Source organism: Hipposideros armiger, unplaced genomic scaffold (genome assembly GCF_001890085.2).
Source record: "Hipposideros armiger isolate ML-2016 unplaced genomic scaffold, ASM189008v1 scaffold_175, whole genome shotgun sequence".
NCBI classification, from domain to species: Eukaryota; Metazoa; Chordata; class Mammalia; order Chiroptera; family Hipposideridae; genus Hipposideros; species Hipposideros armiger.
Genome location: NW_017731525.1, coordinates 1,672,809 through 1,690,595, shown reverse-complemented (window position 1 = coordinate 1,690,595; position 17,787 = coordinate 1,672,809). Strand labels below are relative to the sequence as shown.

At 34.1% G+C, this 17,787-nt stretch overlaps 1 protein-coding gene across 1 annotated transcript in view; it reads left to right on the top strand.

The window, feature by feature from the left end:
- The window catches only part of SEC31A (SEC31 homolog A, COPII component), a 71,724-nt gene that overhangs the window by 1,685 nt on the left and 52,252 nt on the right, over positions 1–17,787 (top strand). Inside the window, exons 2-7 of the mRNA XM_019652181.1 lie at positions 9,825–9,907; positions 10,597–10,720; positions 12,305–12,503; positions 14,461–14,556; positions 15,510–15,650; positions 17,137–17,397. Coding sequence (XP_019507726.1) covers positions 9,829–9,907; positions 10,597–10,720; positions 12,305–12,503; positions 14,461–14,556; positions 15,510–15,650; positions 17,137–17,397 — 900 coding nt within the window. The 5' untranslated portion in view covers positions 9,825–9,828. The remainder of the gene's footprint in view (positions 1–9,824; positions 9,908–10,596; positions 10,721–12,304; positions 12,504–14,460; positions 14,557–15,509; positions 15,651–17,136; positions 17,398–17,787) is intronic.

Sequence of the window (17,787 nt, the reverse complement as noted above, 5' to 3'; positions counted from 1 at the left end):
GAGATATGGGTCAGCTTTATACATAACATTGTAAGGTTGGTATTTGCTTTGAGAATAGTACTGTTGGGTTTTAGTATTGTTTCACGAAATTATCATTTAGAAAATGAGCAGAAAGAAAAAAGTTTCCACTTAACTACACGCAGTTGTTGTGGAGAAAAAAGTTGATGAAAAAATGAGAGTTCTAGTCTGGAATATAAGTTTTCTTCAGTTAGATGTATTCTTGAGGATTCACTTGGGATAAACATTTTCAATTGTTACTTTTGTAATAGCTCACATTTATGAGTGTTTAGTTACTACCTGCCAGGCACTATTCTCAGTACTCTATATTACCTCACTTAATTTTCGCAACAACCCTATGGTATCCATTCTTTCATTATACTTAATTTACCAACTGGGTAGTCAAGACACACATAGGTAAAGTTACATACCTAAGTCACAGGTAGGACATGGTGGAGCTGGGATTTCAAGTGAGGCTGTTGGCTCCGGACTCCAGACTCAACTGCTGTGCTAGATATTATCTTGTAGATGGCATATGTGAACAAGCCACTGTCCTCACAACTTTCTTTTTATGTTTTTAGAATGATTATGTTCCGTGTAAAATAGCCTTGAATGAAACAAGTCTGCATAGTGTGAATTCTAATCACATGTCATATTGAAAAAAATTACACAAAGCTTTTAAAGCAAGTCTCACTTGGGAAGTATACATGGTTTAAGCCTTCATATTTTAAAGAATATTAGTTGTAGCTAATGATCATTTCTAAGAGAAGGAAGTACACATGCATCCAGATGAAGCTGTATTTCTAAAGTGTTCTTAGTAATTTTGAGAATGATTATAGTAGATAGATTATGGTACTCTTGTTTAATTAGATTCAGACCAAATAATGCAGTTACAGGCCATTGTTGTAGTATAGTGCTTCTTTTCTCCCTTAATGGATGATATTGAAAGCCTTGTGTTCAGTACAGGTTAATAAATGGAACTGCTTCTGGTGAAAGTAGTAAGACAAAAAATAGACTTTTATAAATGCTTTGAGCTCCCACTTAACCATTTTATGTTGTGAATTTATCTCTTTCTCTTTCAGTAAATGTTACACATTAACTAAATGTTCATGAATTAGGTAGCCCTTGTACCTTTGCTCTTAGAGATACTGTAATTCTATTCAGTTGCGTTTAAAAAAAAATTTAAAAAAAAATATATATGGCTATTTTGTTTTCACTTTTAGAAATTATTCTTAAAGCATTTTATAAAACCTTTTCCTCCCCCAATAGTACTTTCCCCTATTTTTAAAATACAATCTTTTAAACAGTTAAGAATTTAAAAATTAAATGTTTACTTGAAATTGGCCTTTCTAGCTCATCAGCCTATTTGAATTCTCCTAAATATAAACATTCAGAATCAATCAAACAAAATTTTCGTTTACCTCACTCTGTGCTAAGCAATTTTGAGTCTGAAAAGGGTAAAAGTTTAAAAACTTGATTGAAAAAAGACATTATTTGTCTAGTTCATGAGACAAGATGACATATAAAACTATTGGTAAAAAGAAGTGGTAAAACATGTAAACAATTTGTACTAATAGAATGTTACAAAATTTTGTTAAGAGAGAATAAGACTTTATTATAAAATGTGTAAAGTGTGGTGCACACAGATATGAATGGCTGAGAGTTTATTTAAATTAGTGTGGATTGGATCATTAGGGCAGTTTTCATGAATGAGCTGGGACTTGAACTTGACAATTGGCTGAGAGGAAGAAGAGAGTATTTCATGTAAAGAAAATAGGCTTCTTTTTCACTCTTAGAAAATTGGAAATTTTTTTCTTTATTTCAGAATAATCTGAGGGAACTAAATTTGTAGTTTTCTTGATTAATCTCATGATAGTAATAATTTTTAAAAGTATATATTAGCATATTAAAACACTTACTAACCTAGGTGCTGGGTACTGTGTTTGGCCCTCTATAAAATACATTATCTCATTTAAACTTCACAGCATCCCATGAGATAGTCACACTTATCCCCATTTTACAAATATAGAAACTGGGGCTCAGAGAGGTTAAATACCGTGTCCAAATTATCTTAAGTAACAGAGCCAATATTCAAATCACGGATTGAATTTAGAGGCCCTGCCTTTAAACACATGAGTGATTCAACCTCCTAATCTACTTTTGCCTACCCTAGCACAGTTTCTAAAATACATTTTTTATTCTCTTAATTTCTCATGCATCACAGTTGCTTTGCCATTAATTATTTCTTTTAAATGTTAGTATTTTTTCTGTGATTAAAATTGAATATCTGAACTTGTTGAAATCACAAGAGCGTGGACTCGGGAGCTAAACTTCTGAGTTCAAATCTTGGCTCTGCCTCTTGCTAGCATGTAAAAATTATTTAATCTTTCTGTGCCTTAATTTTATCATCTGTAAAATGTTCTTTAAGTATAAACATTTTGAACCTGTATGCCTCAGGACATATTGTTACTCTAAGGTCCTCTGAAGGAAACTAGTAGAAGATGAACTTCATCCTTTACAGATAAGTAAGAAAACTGGCAAATGTACTGTTGGAGAGCATTGATTATATTTAACTATAGACCTGAGTCTAAAAGGTGGGAATAAAGAAGAATAAAATGTACATATTAAATATATGACAATGTAGTAATTGGTTTTAAAACTTTAAAAAATTAAGAAAACTGGGAAGTAGGAAGAAAATTGGAGGTAGAATGAGTTTGTGGATTGCCTCATCTGTAATGGCTGGGAGTCAAAGGACATCATTTACAGCTGACAAATCAGTTAGTAGAAGTATAGGTATATTTAACAGTACAAAGGTAAACACTGAGAAAGATAATCCTGTTGACTATAACTGTAGTGCAAGAGAGGCAGTAAGATTACACAACCTAATTTCTTTAGTGCTCATAGTTACTGTGTAAAGAAGTAGAAGGTTAATGGTATTAAACAAATTATTTAAAATTATGGTTATAAAACTATAACCAGAAACACAGAACAAAAATACAGATCATCCTAATTATCAGAAAAATTATAAATACACAAAAAGAAAATAGACAACAGTGAAAGTGTTTTTTTAATTATAAAACCAAACATAAGATGAACTAAGAGCAACCATATATGTCATATCAATACATTTTATTTTATTTTGTTTTCTTTTTTCATATCAATAAATTTTAAATGACTTTATTAGTGAATCTATTGAAAAGATTTTAAATTGGATCACCAAGCAGAGTCTGATTTTTGTTTGCTATATTCAAGGCAGCCAGTGAAAACTAAATGGTTCAAAGTTGCAAAGGGCAAAAGTTTACACATAAAGACAAATGTAAAGAAAACTAGGTTGTTGATCATTCTTTGAGACAAAGTAGAATTCAGGCCTGAAGACATTATTTTAGACTAAGAAAAATTCTTCATAAAGCTAAAAGGTATATTTGACAGTGAACATTTAACATTATGAATATCTGTCTACCAACTAATTATGTATTAAATAACAAAGTATCTTTCATAAAGCAAGTTTCAGGCAATGCCAGGAGAAATAGACACAAATACATTAGTGGTAGACTTATAATTCACTGCTCTTGGTCCAAGGCACATCACATGGGGGGAAAAATAGGGATATGGAAGACCTGAAATAAGTAACAGATGGATTTGATTAATGCATATTGAACTCAATCCTGAAAACAGAGTACCTCTTTTTTTAGGTCTCATGGAACATTCACAAAAACACCTGTATATGCCCCAAAGAAAACTTAAATAAATTTCATAAAGGAGAAATAGTATAGGAAAATCCCAATGCAGTAAAAATAAAGGCCCCTTGACTTGGATATTAAGTTCAACAATTCTTGGATCAGTGGAGAATACAAATGGAAATTGTAAAATGTATAGATGACCATAGTAATGAAAACATTAGGAAATTATAACTTACCAAAAATTGCCTTGAATAAAAAAAATTAAGAGATCAATTTCCATAAAAGAAACGGAGAAAATTACCAAAGGGGCAGCTACCCCCAAAAGTACCAGAGCATAGGAAAACTCCCACATTTTTTGTGAAGCAAGTAAAACATTGATATAAAAATCTTGACAATTGTATTAAAAGAAGAAAACACAAAAGATATAAAAAACTAATATAAGTCAACACCAAAAAAACAACAAATCCAATTGAAAAATGTACAGAGGACCTGAATAGACATTTCTCCAAAGAGGACATAAAGGTGGCCAGCAGACATATGAAAAGATGCTCAATGTCACTAATCATCAGAGAAATGAAATGCAAATTAAAACCACAATGATACATCACCTCATACCATCAGAATGGCCATCATCAATAAATTAACAAATAACAGATGTTGGTGATGATGTGGAGAAAAGGGAGCCCTTGTATACTGTTCATGGGATTGCAAATTGGTGCAGCCACTGTGGAAAACAAATTTAATTTCAAAAAATTAAAAATAAACCTATCTTATTATCCAGCAATTCCACTCCTGGGTATTTATCCAAAGAAATCCAAAACACTAATTTGAAAAGATATATGCACTCCTATGTTTACTGCAGCACTGTTTGTAATAGCCAAGATATGGAAACAATTGAAATACCCATCAATAGACCATTGGATAAAGAAATTGTGGTACATATATACAATGAAATATTACTCTGCCATAAAAAGGAATGAAATCTTAACATTTGCAACAACATGGGTGGACCTAGAGGGTATTATGTTAATTGAAATGTCATACTGAGAAAGAAATAACACATGATCTCACTTATATGTGAAATCTAAAGAACAGAAAAAAATGAACAAACAAACACTCATAGCAGAGAACAAACTGATGGTTGCTGGATGGAAGGGGGTTGGAGGGCTGGGGGAGAAAGGTGAAAGGATTAGGAAGTACAAATTATTAGTTACAAAATAGTTACAGGGATGGGAAGTACAGTATGGGGAATATAGTCAATATTTTAAAAACTATGTATAGTGTCAGATGGGTACTAAACTTATTGGGTGGATTACTTCATAAATTATATAAATGCCTAACTACTATGCTGTATACCTGAAACTAATATAAAATAGTATGAATTTCAACTGTAATTAAAAATATATATTTATATATTTAGAATGTAAAATACAGTATAGGGAATATAGTCAATGTATTATAATAACTATGTATGGTGTCAGATGGATAGTAGACTTGTTAGGGCTATCACTTTGTGAGGTGTGTAAATGTATAATCACTATGTTGTTTTGTGCACCTGAAACTAATAGAAAAAAAAGAAAACACAAAAGAATAAATCTCACTATGACTGTAGAAGCAAAACTCTTAAACAAATGGAATCTAGCAGCACATTATAATATATCATGATCAAGAGAAGTTTATTTAGAATATGGGAAGATGGTTTATGATTAGTATAATTTGTTTTTATTGATAGGCCTAAGGTGAAAAATCATATGGTCATCTCCAATTACCTGATGAAAAGCACTCGACAAAATTCAACACCCAATATTTATAAATAGAATTCAGTAAAACAGTAATCAATGGCTATTTCCTTACATTATATACACTTATATCTATACATATGTATGCATATCTCAAATCTCCAAATCATGCTCAATGGTGATACAGTACACTTTTTCACTAAAGAAAAGAACAAGACAAGAAATCTCACTGTTATCACTACTGTTTAATATGGTATTACAAATACTAGCCAACTGAAACAAGAAAAATAAATTTAGAAGACTAGCTCTGAGACAAAGAGGTGAGGTAACTGTCGCTTTTGACACATGATATGGGTGTATACATGGAAAACCTAACAGAACCTACTGAAAAACTACTCCAAAAAGAGAATTCAATAAGAGAACAGGATGCACAATTAATATTAAGAAATTGTTAGTCTTCATATAACAATAACAAGCAGATAGGCAATATATCAGAAGAAAAAAAGGCCACATTTATGAACAAACCAAAAGATAAAATATTTAGGAATAAGCAAGCCCAATATGTAAAAAAAAAATTTTTTTTTAAAAGATTTTTATTGGGGGGTTGGGGGGATGGGAACAGCGCTGGGGAATTGGGGAAGGGGAACAGACAAGTTGCTGTCACTTTGTTCTTCAGTCTGGTTGTGGAGGACGTTGCTTCACTGGCCCAAGTTGGCACCATCACTGCGCTCCTCCCGAGTGAGGCAGATCAGTCGCTGGCCTCTGGACGGCCGCTCACTGCGGCTGCTGGCCGCTCACACTGGCTGCTGGCTACATACGGTAGCCCATGGCAACCCACTGCTACAGGGGCTGCAGCCTATGCCGTGGCCGGCGACTCACGGCAGCTCAGCTCCAGGTTGAGCTGTTGTTCAGCATCTCAGCTGTGGAGGGCAGTGTCACTGGCCCTCATATGTGGGATCCAAACCAGGGCCCTCTGGCATCCCAAACCAGTTCTTAACCATCGCACCACTCGGACGGCCCCCCAAAGAATTTTTAATACTGAAAAAAAAAAGACAAATCAAAAGACACCATATTCTCAATAGGAAGATTCAACATTGTGTTAATTCTCCATATATTATTTGATTCAGACGCAATAAAAATACATTCTCTTTTTTCTGCAATTGATAGAAACTATTCTAAAGTTTATATAGTAAAATAAACAGTAATAAGAAGGAAAATAAGGTAAGGGGAAAGCAGTAGATAGAAGTTATTGAAATCACACTCATATAAAGTCTCAGTATTTAAAACAGTGGAGTGCGTAACATGTAAATAAACAAATGGATGTAAGGAATGGAAATCCAGAAATAAGCCTAAATATATATAGGAAGTAAACCCTAAGCTACATCCAATAACTACAGGAATATAAACCTAAATAGTAAATCTAGAAATAAACCTAATTACAGGAATTTAGTACATAATAAAGGTGATATCTGAACTCAGTAGGAAAAAGACTTTTCAATAAATGGCTTTGGAGTAATAAGAAAAAAAAACCTGAACATATCACGTATACCAGGATATATTCCATGTGAGTCAAAATTTAAACATAAAGAATAAGCCATAGGTTTTTGTTTGTTTGTTTTTTAAAGATTTTATTGGGTAATTGAGGGAGGGGAACAGTGCTGGGGAATCGGGGAAGGGGAACAGAGCAGTTGCTGTCCTTTTGTTCTTCAGTCTAGTTGTGGAGGACATCGCTTCACTGGCCCATGTTGGTATCATCATTGCATTCTTCCCGGGTGAGGCAGATCAGTCTCCGGCTTCTGGACAGCCACTCACAGAGGCTCTTGGCAGCTCACACCGGCTGCCGGCCACACACCGTAGCTTATGGCAGCCCACTGCAGCAGGGGCTGCAGCCTACGCCATCGCCAGCGACTCATGGCAGCCCAGCTCCAGGTCGAGCTACTGCTCACCATCTTAGCTGTAGAGGGCAGTTTCACTGGCCCTCATGTGGGATCAGAACCAGGGCCCTGCTGCTGAGAGCTGGTGTCCCCAGCCAGCTCTTAACCAATGCACCACTTGGCCGGCCCAAGCCATAGTTTTTAATCTAGTATTTATTTAGTAGCTAATTCATACATGTCAGAGTAATATATTGATGTGTAAAACACATAGTTTTGCACATTACTGGAAAGATACTTAACACATTTTTTTCAATTTGTATTTATTGTCACTTGATTTCTGGCCACTAATGATACATATAAATATAGTGTTATCCAGAGTTATAGTGCTTATTTCTAGTTGATGATGTGACTGAAAACTTTCAGCTTTTTATTGCTGTTTTATTATATTCCTGGTAATACTTTTGGTCCTTCACCATTAATAATTCTTTTTGTATTCATTGTGATAATACTGATCATAATAAATTTATTTCAAATTCATGTGGATGTCATATTTCACTGCTATAAGATTTCCATTGTAATTTGGAACTAATTAACATACTATTAAAATGTTACCCACATTTTTCATTTTAAACATAAAAGAATGAGCCATAAATGAATTTGTTAGAAGAAAAATATGGGTAAATTTCTTCATAATCTTAGCATGCCCAAGGCCTTTCTAACTAATCAAATTTCAGAAAACATTTTTTTAAAAGCGATTATTTTGACTATAAAAAAATAAAAATTATGGTACATCCATACAATGGAGTATTGTTCAGTGCTAAAAAGAAATGAGCTATCAAATCACAAAAAGACTTGGAGGAAACTTAAATGCCTATTGGTAAGTGAAAGAAGCCAATTTGAAAAGGTTACATATTGTGTGATTATAATTAAATGACATTTTGCAAAAGGCAAAACTATGAAGACAGTAAAAACACCATTGGTTGCCAGGAGGGAAGGAGGAGAGACTGAGAGAGAGGGATGAATAAGTGGAGCGCAGAGAATTTTTAGGACGGAAACTTCTCAATGATACTGAAACTTCTGGTGAATACGTGTCATCATTATACATTAGTCAAAACACATGGAATATGCAACACAGAGTGAACCCTAATGTAAACTGTGGACTTTGGACGATGATGATGTGTCAGTCAGTGTTGGTTCATCAGTCATAACAGATGGACCGCTGTGGTGCAGGATTTTGATGGTAGGAGAGGCTGTGGGTTGAGGGGTGAGGGGGAAGTACATGGGAATTTTATATACTTTTCACTCAATTGTTTTGTGAACCCAAACTATTCTAATAAGTAAAATTATTTTTTTTTAAGTAAAAAGCTTGCGAAAGGCAATAATATATATATATATATATATATATATATATATATATAAACAAAATTAGAAGATAAAGTCTGCCAACCAAATAGAAAAATAGACAAGTGATATGAATACGAATGGACAGAAAAGGTGACAGAAGGAAATATGGAAGTCTCAAAACCTATACAAAAGATGTTCAACATTATAGTATGTGAAATGCAAATTATAACTATACAGAGCTAACGTTTTTCACTTATCAATCGTGTTGGTAAAAAATCTGTTACCAAAAAAAAAGTGTTAACTCTAGTAAGACCGTAAGGCAGCAGCTACTCATGTATTACTCCCGGAAATGTGAAAAGGTGCAGCTGCCATGGAGGACAACATGGCAATATCCATCAAAATTAAAATTGCATTTAACCTTTAACCCATCAGCTTTACTTCTAGAAATTTATAGCAGCCCTTGCCCCTGAATGAAATAATATGTACATATGGCCATTTATTTCAGCATTGTTTGCAAAACTAGCAAAAGATTAGAAACAACTCAGATGTTTCCTCAGTAGCAGGCCAAGTAATTAAATTATGGTACATCTTATGGTGGAATATTGTGCCATGTGAATACATTTATGTAAAATAACAAAGATTTTTTTTTTTACATCTATAGCACAGTACTTCCTGAATTTTTCTACCCAAAGTAACTTTAACAGAGAGAATATATAAACTAGTAGTATGGGATTATAGCTTGGAGTGACCAGTTTTTAAAAAATTCCTGCTTTATCTTTAAAATCTGTGTGCTTACTATGTTCTTCTTTATTGTTAGTCTGATTTAATTTAAAACCAGTTTTAGAAACTGCCCTTATCATGGAGTGATCCTGCTGCAGGAAGATACACCTTGTTTTCTATTGTATGTGCCTTTGTTTACCCCTGATACGCTGCCAACCACCCTTGTCTGAGAAGCGGATAGTGTAGCAGGCTTTTTTCTAGACTGATTTTTCAGGACTATAATCTGGAAACAATTAAAACAGCCCTGTATTTGTCTCAGAATAATTTAATAAGTTTCTCTTTCTAGTATTGAGCGTTCCCAACACGATACCTAATTTGATTTATTGGCATTCAGGCATGATATAGTGGTTTGTCCAGAATATTCATATGTTACATGTTCAGCATATTTCTATGTAAAATACTCTCTTTAGCAGGATGAAGTTAAAGGAAGTAGATCGTACCGCCATGCAGGCATGGAGCCCTGCCCAGAATCATCCCATTTACCTAGCTACTGGTAAGTTCAACAGACAAAAATAGTGTGAGTCACCAAATTTCTTATCTTCCACATCTGATTTATTTATACCTGTTCTTTAAGATTCTGTTCAAGCTTCATTTCTAGAAAGCCTCTCCTTCCCTGGTGAGATACGTCCCTTTTTCCTGTCAGCTGAGTTCAGTGACCTTCCTCTGTGTTCCCATGGCACCCTGTACATCATAGCATTAATCATGATACATTATATTTATAGTATCTTCCCCACTTCATAAGTTTTATCTTTATTCTCCCAGTATTAAGCACAATAGATAATGTAAAAAATAGTTAATAAATATCAATTCGAATGAATGAATCAACTGTTTTGATGCTAGCATTTTTATATAGGCAGAGTTGGTTATATCATTTGTGACTATAAGCAGATATAGTAAATCATGGGACTGTTTTTACAAAGAGCTTTTAAAATATCAATAGGCTTAAAAGATTATATGTACTACCCACTCTTAGCAAACCTCTTCTCCGAGCCCTGTGTTAGGATCTCATTGCTGTAGTAATTTAAGCATCTGCTCAGTGGCATATGTGCTGAGATTTCAGCCACTAGTATAGCACTCATGAGTAAGATAATTGAAAAACATGCATTTAGTTTCTATTTTGTATGGTTTTCTCTGAGTCTTTTATTTTTGCATGCATAGTTACCATAAATGTATTTTCTATAGGAACATCTGCTCAGCAATTGGATGCAACATTTAGTACCAATGCTTCCCTTGAGATATTTGAATTAGACTTATCTGATCCATCCTTGGATATGAAATCTTGTGCCACTTTCTCTTCTTCTCACAGGTATGAGATTCAAACTTAAATTTACATAATGATGTTTATATGATGTGATTTATGCCTAGTTTGTCTATAAACATGCCATTATTAAAAATAGCAAGGAATACCAACAATGGTATGAAATATTTTGTGAAAAAAATATATGCGCGAATTCCTATGGAAGTAAAGACGAGTCTATGTCTACTAACTTATTTTTTTTATTGCTGACTGTATGTGTAGAATAGGAAGGAAAGGATCTAGTTTCTACTGTTTTTTTCTCATGATTTATAATATGATGTATTAGAATTGCTTTTTTTTATCTCCTTTATCTCTCCTGTTTTCAAAAGGTAGGTATAACTAGAAAAGGTAGTTCAATTAATATTAAGATGTTAATAGTGGTTATTTTGGAATGGTAGGTTATTTTAATTTTTTTTCTTATACTTATCTACAGAGGGTGCCAAAAAAATGTATACACATTTTAAGGAAGGAAAACTATTAAAATTGTAATACTCAATATATATCGATAACAGAAGATCAATACAAGTCACATTTGACTTGTGCATTTACAAGAGGTGCTCAGAGTGGTTACCATGAGCGTCCAGACACTTCTGATTATGGTGAACTACTTACTGCTTGAGCAACGTTAACCAAAGTGTCCACTTGTATACGTTTTTTGGGGATTTTTGGCACCCCTTGTATATATGAAAATGTATTTCACAGAATTTTATTGACTTGAATTCTGATATAGGCGGTGTTTGGATCACCGTCCCAAGTACTTGCTCCTTGTTAAAATGCAGAAAAAGTACACTTTCATTTGAGTAGTAAAATTGCTTTATTGCCTCAATAGCTTGGCAGATTTTGGTGAAGAGATGGTACCTTAGCTAACAGAATCATGGAGTCTTAACGGGATCCCTCATTCTTCAGAGCCCTCCCACTGTGATAGGAACCCCTATACTTTTTGTTTAGCAGTTTTTCTTCTCACCACCATCCCATTTTTTCTCATCGTATGCCTCCATGCCACCTTCATATTTTATCTCCATGCCAAACAATAATCTTTTATTCTTCACCAGTAGGGGTACTTATCATAATAGACATAATTTTGATGTCACTTTTCTACTGTCAGAATACATTATTTTTCTTAAAAATGTCAGATGATTCCCTTAACACCTTACTGTTAAACAGACCACTTGTTGGTGAGTACCTCTGTAGTCAAATAGAATAAAAGGAAATGGTTGATTGGTTCTATTTTTCAGATGAACCAAAAGCAGCTTAGAAAACTTAAGTAACTTGCTCAGGGTCTCACAATTTCTTAATGCTAAAACCATTTGTAAGCCCATATCTTTTGACACACAAATTAAGTATACATTATTGTACCTTACCTCAAAAGAGGTTTTTTACTCTTTAAGATTATAAAATCAAATATTCACATTTGAGTATAAATAAAAACTAAAATGCGATTTCACCAAGTTATGCACAGTTACCAGGAATAGAGGAGAAGCAGTGTTTCTGGGGTATTTATGAAGACATAAAGAATTAAATATATAGTTTCAGATTCTTTTCTACGTTTATTTGACTTCAAAAATGAGTTATTTTACTCATTTTCTTTTGAAGGTACCACAAGTTGATTTGGGGGCCTCATAGGATGGATTCCAAAGGCAATATCTCTGGAGTTCTGATTGCAGGCGGTGAAAATGGAAATATTATTCTTTATGACCCTTCTACAATTATAGCTGGAGACAAGGAAGTTGTGATTGCCCAGAATGACAAACATTCCGGCCCAGTGAGAGCCTTGGATGTGAACATTTTCCAGGTTAGATTTTGCTATTTATTCATAATTCTTGAGATATGTGGCACTTATTTGAAGTAAATATGTGAATTTACTATGTCTCAGTCTTGGAATTGAAAGCTAAAAATGTGTGCCTGTGCTGGTTGATGAGTGAGGATATTTGTTTGAAGAGTGGAGGGTTCAGAGTTGGGTTCAGGGTAGATGATACTAACTCCATGGAGGGAATACTAACTATGGATGGGATCTGATTCAGCTGGTGGGTTTAATTCAGAGAAGTCTAGAGGTGTCATACCATCTGATTGGGCTTTTTTTTTTTTTTTAACATTAGGAGCCCTAAAGGTTGGAAACCTTGCCTTTTAGAAGTTTGTGCTAGTTCAGCATTAGGTTGGTGCTGTGGTGTCTGAGTTAATCCACTGTTTTATTAATTGAGAAATTCTATATTTATTATAAAGAGATTACTCTATCAAATACTTAGCAATATACACAAATATAGTGCAAATCTAATTCATAGACAACTAAAGAGTCTTTCTACTGTTGCCATCATAAACATTACTGAATATTAATTATAAATGTGTAGGTTAATAAAGATCTTGAGTTAATAGGATACTCGAGTATACAACCAATAAATGAATATTCTTAAGACAGTTTAAATTAGTTTCTTTTGGTATTATAAATAGATACTTAGGGTATAGAAATATAAAACCCAAACTTCTTTATTTCTTTTTAGATTTTTTTTAATTGGGGAACTGGGGGATGGGAACAGCGCTGGGGAATTGGGGGAAGGGGAACAGACAAGTTGCTATCCTTTTGTTCTTCAGTCTAGTTGTGGAGGACGTTGCTTCACTGGCCCAAGTTGGCACCATCATTGTGCTCTTCCCAGGCAAGGCAGATCAGTCGCCGGCTTCTGGACAGCCGCTCACAGCGGCTCTTGGCAGCTCACACTGGCTGCTGACCACACACAGTAGCCCATGGCACCCCACTGCAGCAGGGGCTGCAGCCTACGCCATCGCTGACGACTCATGGCAGCCCAACTCCAGAGCGAGCTGTTGTTCAGCATCTTAGCTGTAGAGGGCAGTGTCACTGGCCCTCATATGTGGGATCCAAACCGGGGCCCTCTGGCGTCCCAAGCCAGCTCTTAAACAATGCACCATTCGGCCGGCCCCAAACTTCTTTATTTCTACAGTGGTGTCTACTCTTTAGATTAGAAAGTGTTTTTTTTGTTTGTTTGTTTGTTTTTGTTAATTGGATTGAACAGTTGCTAATTTTTAGTTAGTGTCTCATATTACAGATTCTTGGGGGCTATTACCATAGAATTTCTCTATTTTCATTGTTATATCTCTGTTGATCAGAGAAGAATTTATGAGAGTGAACAATAAAGCATGAAGGTTAATACACGAAACTCATTATCTTACTGTACTTCATATCACAGTTTTAGGGGCTTTTTGACTGTAAGGGTGTACAACAGAGATAACCTAGAAATATTGCCACCTGAAACAAAGTTGAGTGTAAATGAAGTAGAATTATGTAAGGGTTTAAGACAGGCAATGTTATTAGCTCTATCTGGTCTGGCTCCAGGCCAAGATAGAGCTAGTAACATCTGAGATAGATGTCATTATTTTAGGATTCAGTTATTTATCTGAAAACGATAATTGGTAATCTGTTTTTGTCTCCCCCAATCAGATCCCCTTCCTGAGATGCAAAACCACAAATGATAATACCCATATCGTTGCATGATTGTTTAAGAATGTATCCATGTAATTACTTTTTTAATGTCTTGTATTAAAATGCAGTACACATATTATCTTTTTAAGTTAAATAGAATTTATATGTTTCTCTAAAAAGCTACTTAAATTTTAGATTGTTATGCGTAGTATTTAAGAATTCATGTTTTCTTTTTTTAATTAAATAGAAAAATTGTATGCCCTAAAACTGATAGATCTTTTATAAGTGCTGTTTAATTATTAATTATTTCTTATTGCAGACTAATCTGGTAGCCTCTGGTGCTAATGAATCTGAAATCTACATTTGGGATCTAAACAATTTTGCAACTCCAATGACACCAGGAGCCAAAACACAGGTAACTACATTGATTTTGATACAATCAAAAGAACCAAAATCAGTTCTTCAACACTTATTTATTTCAGGGTTGTTTTTTTTTTCACACAAAATATATTTGTTTAAAATCAGTGTTTAGATATCATTGATTTTCCTTCTGTGTAGTTAAGTATTAATAAATATGTTTTTTCAAAGTATCAATAAGTTCATCAACAGCAAATATTTATACATTGCTGCCATCTGCCAGGGACTGTTTGATGTACTAGACATACAGTAGTGAATAAAATAGATAAGTCTTTAATAATTTTCTTAGATATAGCATTTCATATAATATAGTATTTTATATCATACAGTATTTTAACAATATGCAACCTTAGAATAATAAATCGTAGACTAGAAAGGAAACTTAATTAAGAAAAAATAACTCAAACCCTTTCCTATGTATTTTCAGTAAGTTGAGAAAGAACAGCCCTCCCACTGCTTCTTTGAGTTTCTGTATGTTGTCTGGACTACTCAATTTGAGTAGCCCTTATAATGGGCCCTAACATTTGGCATTCTGTGAGATAGCATAATGATAGCACATGATCTACCATTTGTAAAGATATTTTTCTAATCGTCTAGGCTGTAATTTTTGCTCTGCCTAATTGTCATATTGACTCACATCTACTTTGGTGCATCATCTACCTCGTGGCACTTGTAGAATAAAGGAACAGTACTTGATTTATAACAGGAGCTTAATAAATGCCTGGTGAATGAGAGTATGAAACAAGGTAGTAAAATACTTGAATTGGCATATGCGTATACCTAAGCTTTAAACTGTACTGTATATGTTGAGAACTTAGGAATGCGAAGCAAATTTCTGGAATGAATAGATCAGATTTTTAAGTAATCCATTTTTAAAAAAGAAGGATTAGATTTTTGTAGTTAAATTTGATTATAATTGAGAAATGGTTTTTAATAGTTTATTCCTTATAGCCCCCAGAGGATATCAGCTGCATTGCATGGAATAGACAAGTTCAGCACATTTTAGCATCAGCCAGTCCCAGTGGCCGGGCCACTGTATGGGATCTTAGGAAAAATGAGCCTATAATCAAAGTCAGTGATCATAGTAACAGGGTAAGTATATGCTTGATTTGTGATGAACATGTTGTATTTCTGCTGTAGGTATGCCTGTATTGTTTGTTAGAGTTGGCAACAAATCAGATTTCTGTAAAATCAAATTCTGTCTTTTCATGGACCAATCATGTTGGAATGAGAGGATTTTTTCTTGGGGAAAAATAATAAAATTCCCAGTAAACCATGTTGGATGTTACTGATAATGAAGAGGGATTGGTTAATCAAGGGGCTTATTCCATGATATACTGGTTGTTTTGCTTTGCTAGCTGTTTCAAAGCATTTACAGCAACATTTGGATTCATCTTTAGCTTTCTCTAGACCAGGGGTCAGCAAACTTTTGAGACAGAAGAGTCAATCCTGTCCCTCACAACAATTTAAAAAATATTCAAGAGCCATAAAACAAATGAAATCACCATTATGTGAATAATATCCTTTAAAATTTTTATAAATGAAACTATGATAGTTTTATTTTCATTTTCAATTTTGCTTCAGAGCCACATGTATGTACCCAAAGAGCCGCATGTGGCTCGTGAGCTGCAGTTTGCCGACTCCTGCTCTAGACTGTACAGATTTTTCCTGCTAGTAATTTTATGACTGTGAACTGGTAGTTTCCAAACTCCTGGCTTCATCTCTTCTGATTTGGTACTGCTAAAGTGAGGTAATCTTCTCCCACTTGCCTGTGGACACTAAATTTCGACTCATGAATTCCTTAGTATTGTTTCATCATTTGTTGTAAGATAATTTAGACACAGTTAGGGCCTTGTATTGTTAGTTTGTTTTTAATTACATCGTATAGTTCGACATTTTCAAAAACAAGTTCACCTAAATCAGAGAATACATATATAATTTTTAAATAACAACAATAACAACAAAAAACTATTTAGAAGAATATTTCTTCAGGGTATCATTGTTCAATGAATCCGGAGTTTTAAAATATGTTTCAGTGGAATAAAACATACAATAGGCATTTCAGTCATCTTCTGGAATTGTTAGTAGGATATGAACTTCCAGGTAATTCTCAATAATAATGTTAATTTATTTCCATGTGAAAATTTAAATGGTAGTTGTTGCTTTAGACATTCTATCTTGATTTTTCTGATAAAATAGAAGAAAGGTGTTATTAAAGTCTTTTATCTCTTTATTTTCACTTTTCTCAAAGTATTAAATTTTAAATTTATATAAAAGTATTCCCCCTAAGTTACAGTTTTGACAGGAAAACATATTTTTGGTATAGAATTACTCTGGCCCAGAATGGTTTTATGTATCAGACAGCTGGATGAATTACAGACATTTAAACTTTTTACTTTTAAAACTGCTGTTTAAGAGTTTAATTAAATTTAATAGTTTTAGACTTTTGTTTTTTTAAAAATAAACTAAGCCTGTACTGATGTTTTTCACTGTTTCAACAAAGGCACATTCCTTAAGTTCATTTTGGCTTTTCATAAAGTAATATGATTGATAAAATGTGAGCCTTAACTATCTGCAGATGCATTGCTCTGGGTTGGCGTGGCATCCTGATGTTGCTACTCAGATGGTCCTTGCATCTGAAGATGATAGGTTACCAGTGGTCCAGATGTGGGATCTTCGCTTTGCCTCCTCTCCACTCCGTGTCCTGGAAAACCATGCCAGGTATCATGCTGCTCTTCCAAGGAACTTAATTTGTTTATATGTACTTACTACTTTGAATTGTCAGATAATTTTTATTAAGTTAGGAAGTCTACTTTGTCTCTGTCTTGTAAAAGTTACTGTAAATGGTTTGTTTTTATTTAAAGCAGCAGTCACCTGGTTTTCTATATCCCAAAATGGTAGCCAAATCATAGCATAACAACATGACAATGTGTAGAGGATTTTCCACTACTTATTTCAAGTCATAATTAATAGATCAAAATTCCAGTTACTTTGGGGCAACTATTGACATTATACAGTTTGCTCTTTATTAGGGCCATCATACTTATGAAGAGTCTTCCATAACATTCAGTGTCAAGCAACAATTGAAAAGTTTGTTTTATTTCTAAGTTTTAATTTTAATTTAAAAGTAAACATTTTTGGGCTGGCCGAGTGGCGCAATGGTTAAGAACTGGCTTGGGACGCCAGAGGGCCCCGGTTCGGATCCCACATATCAGGGCCAGTGACACTG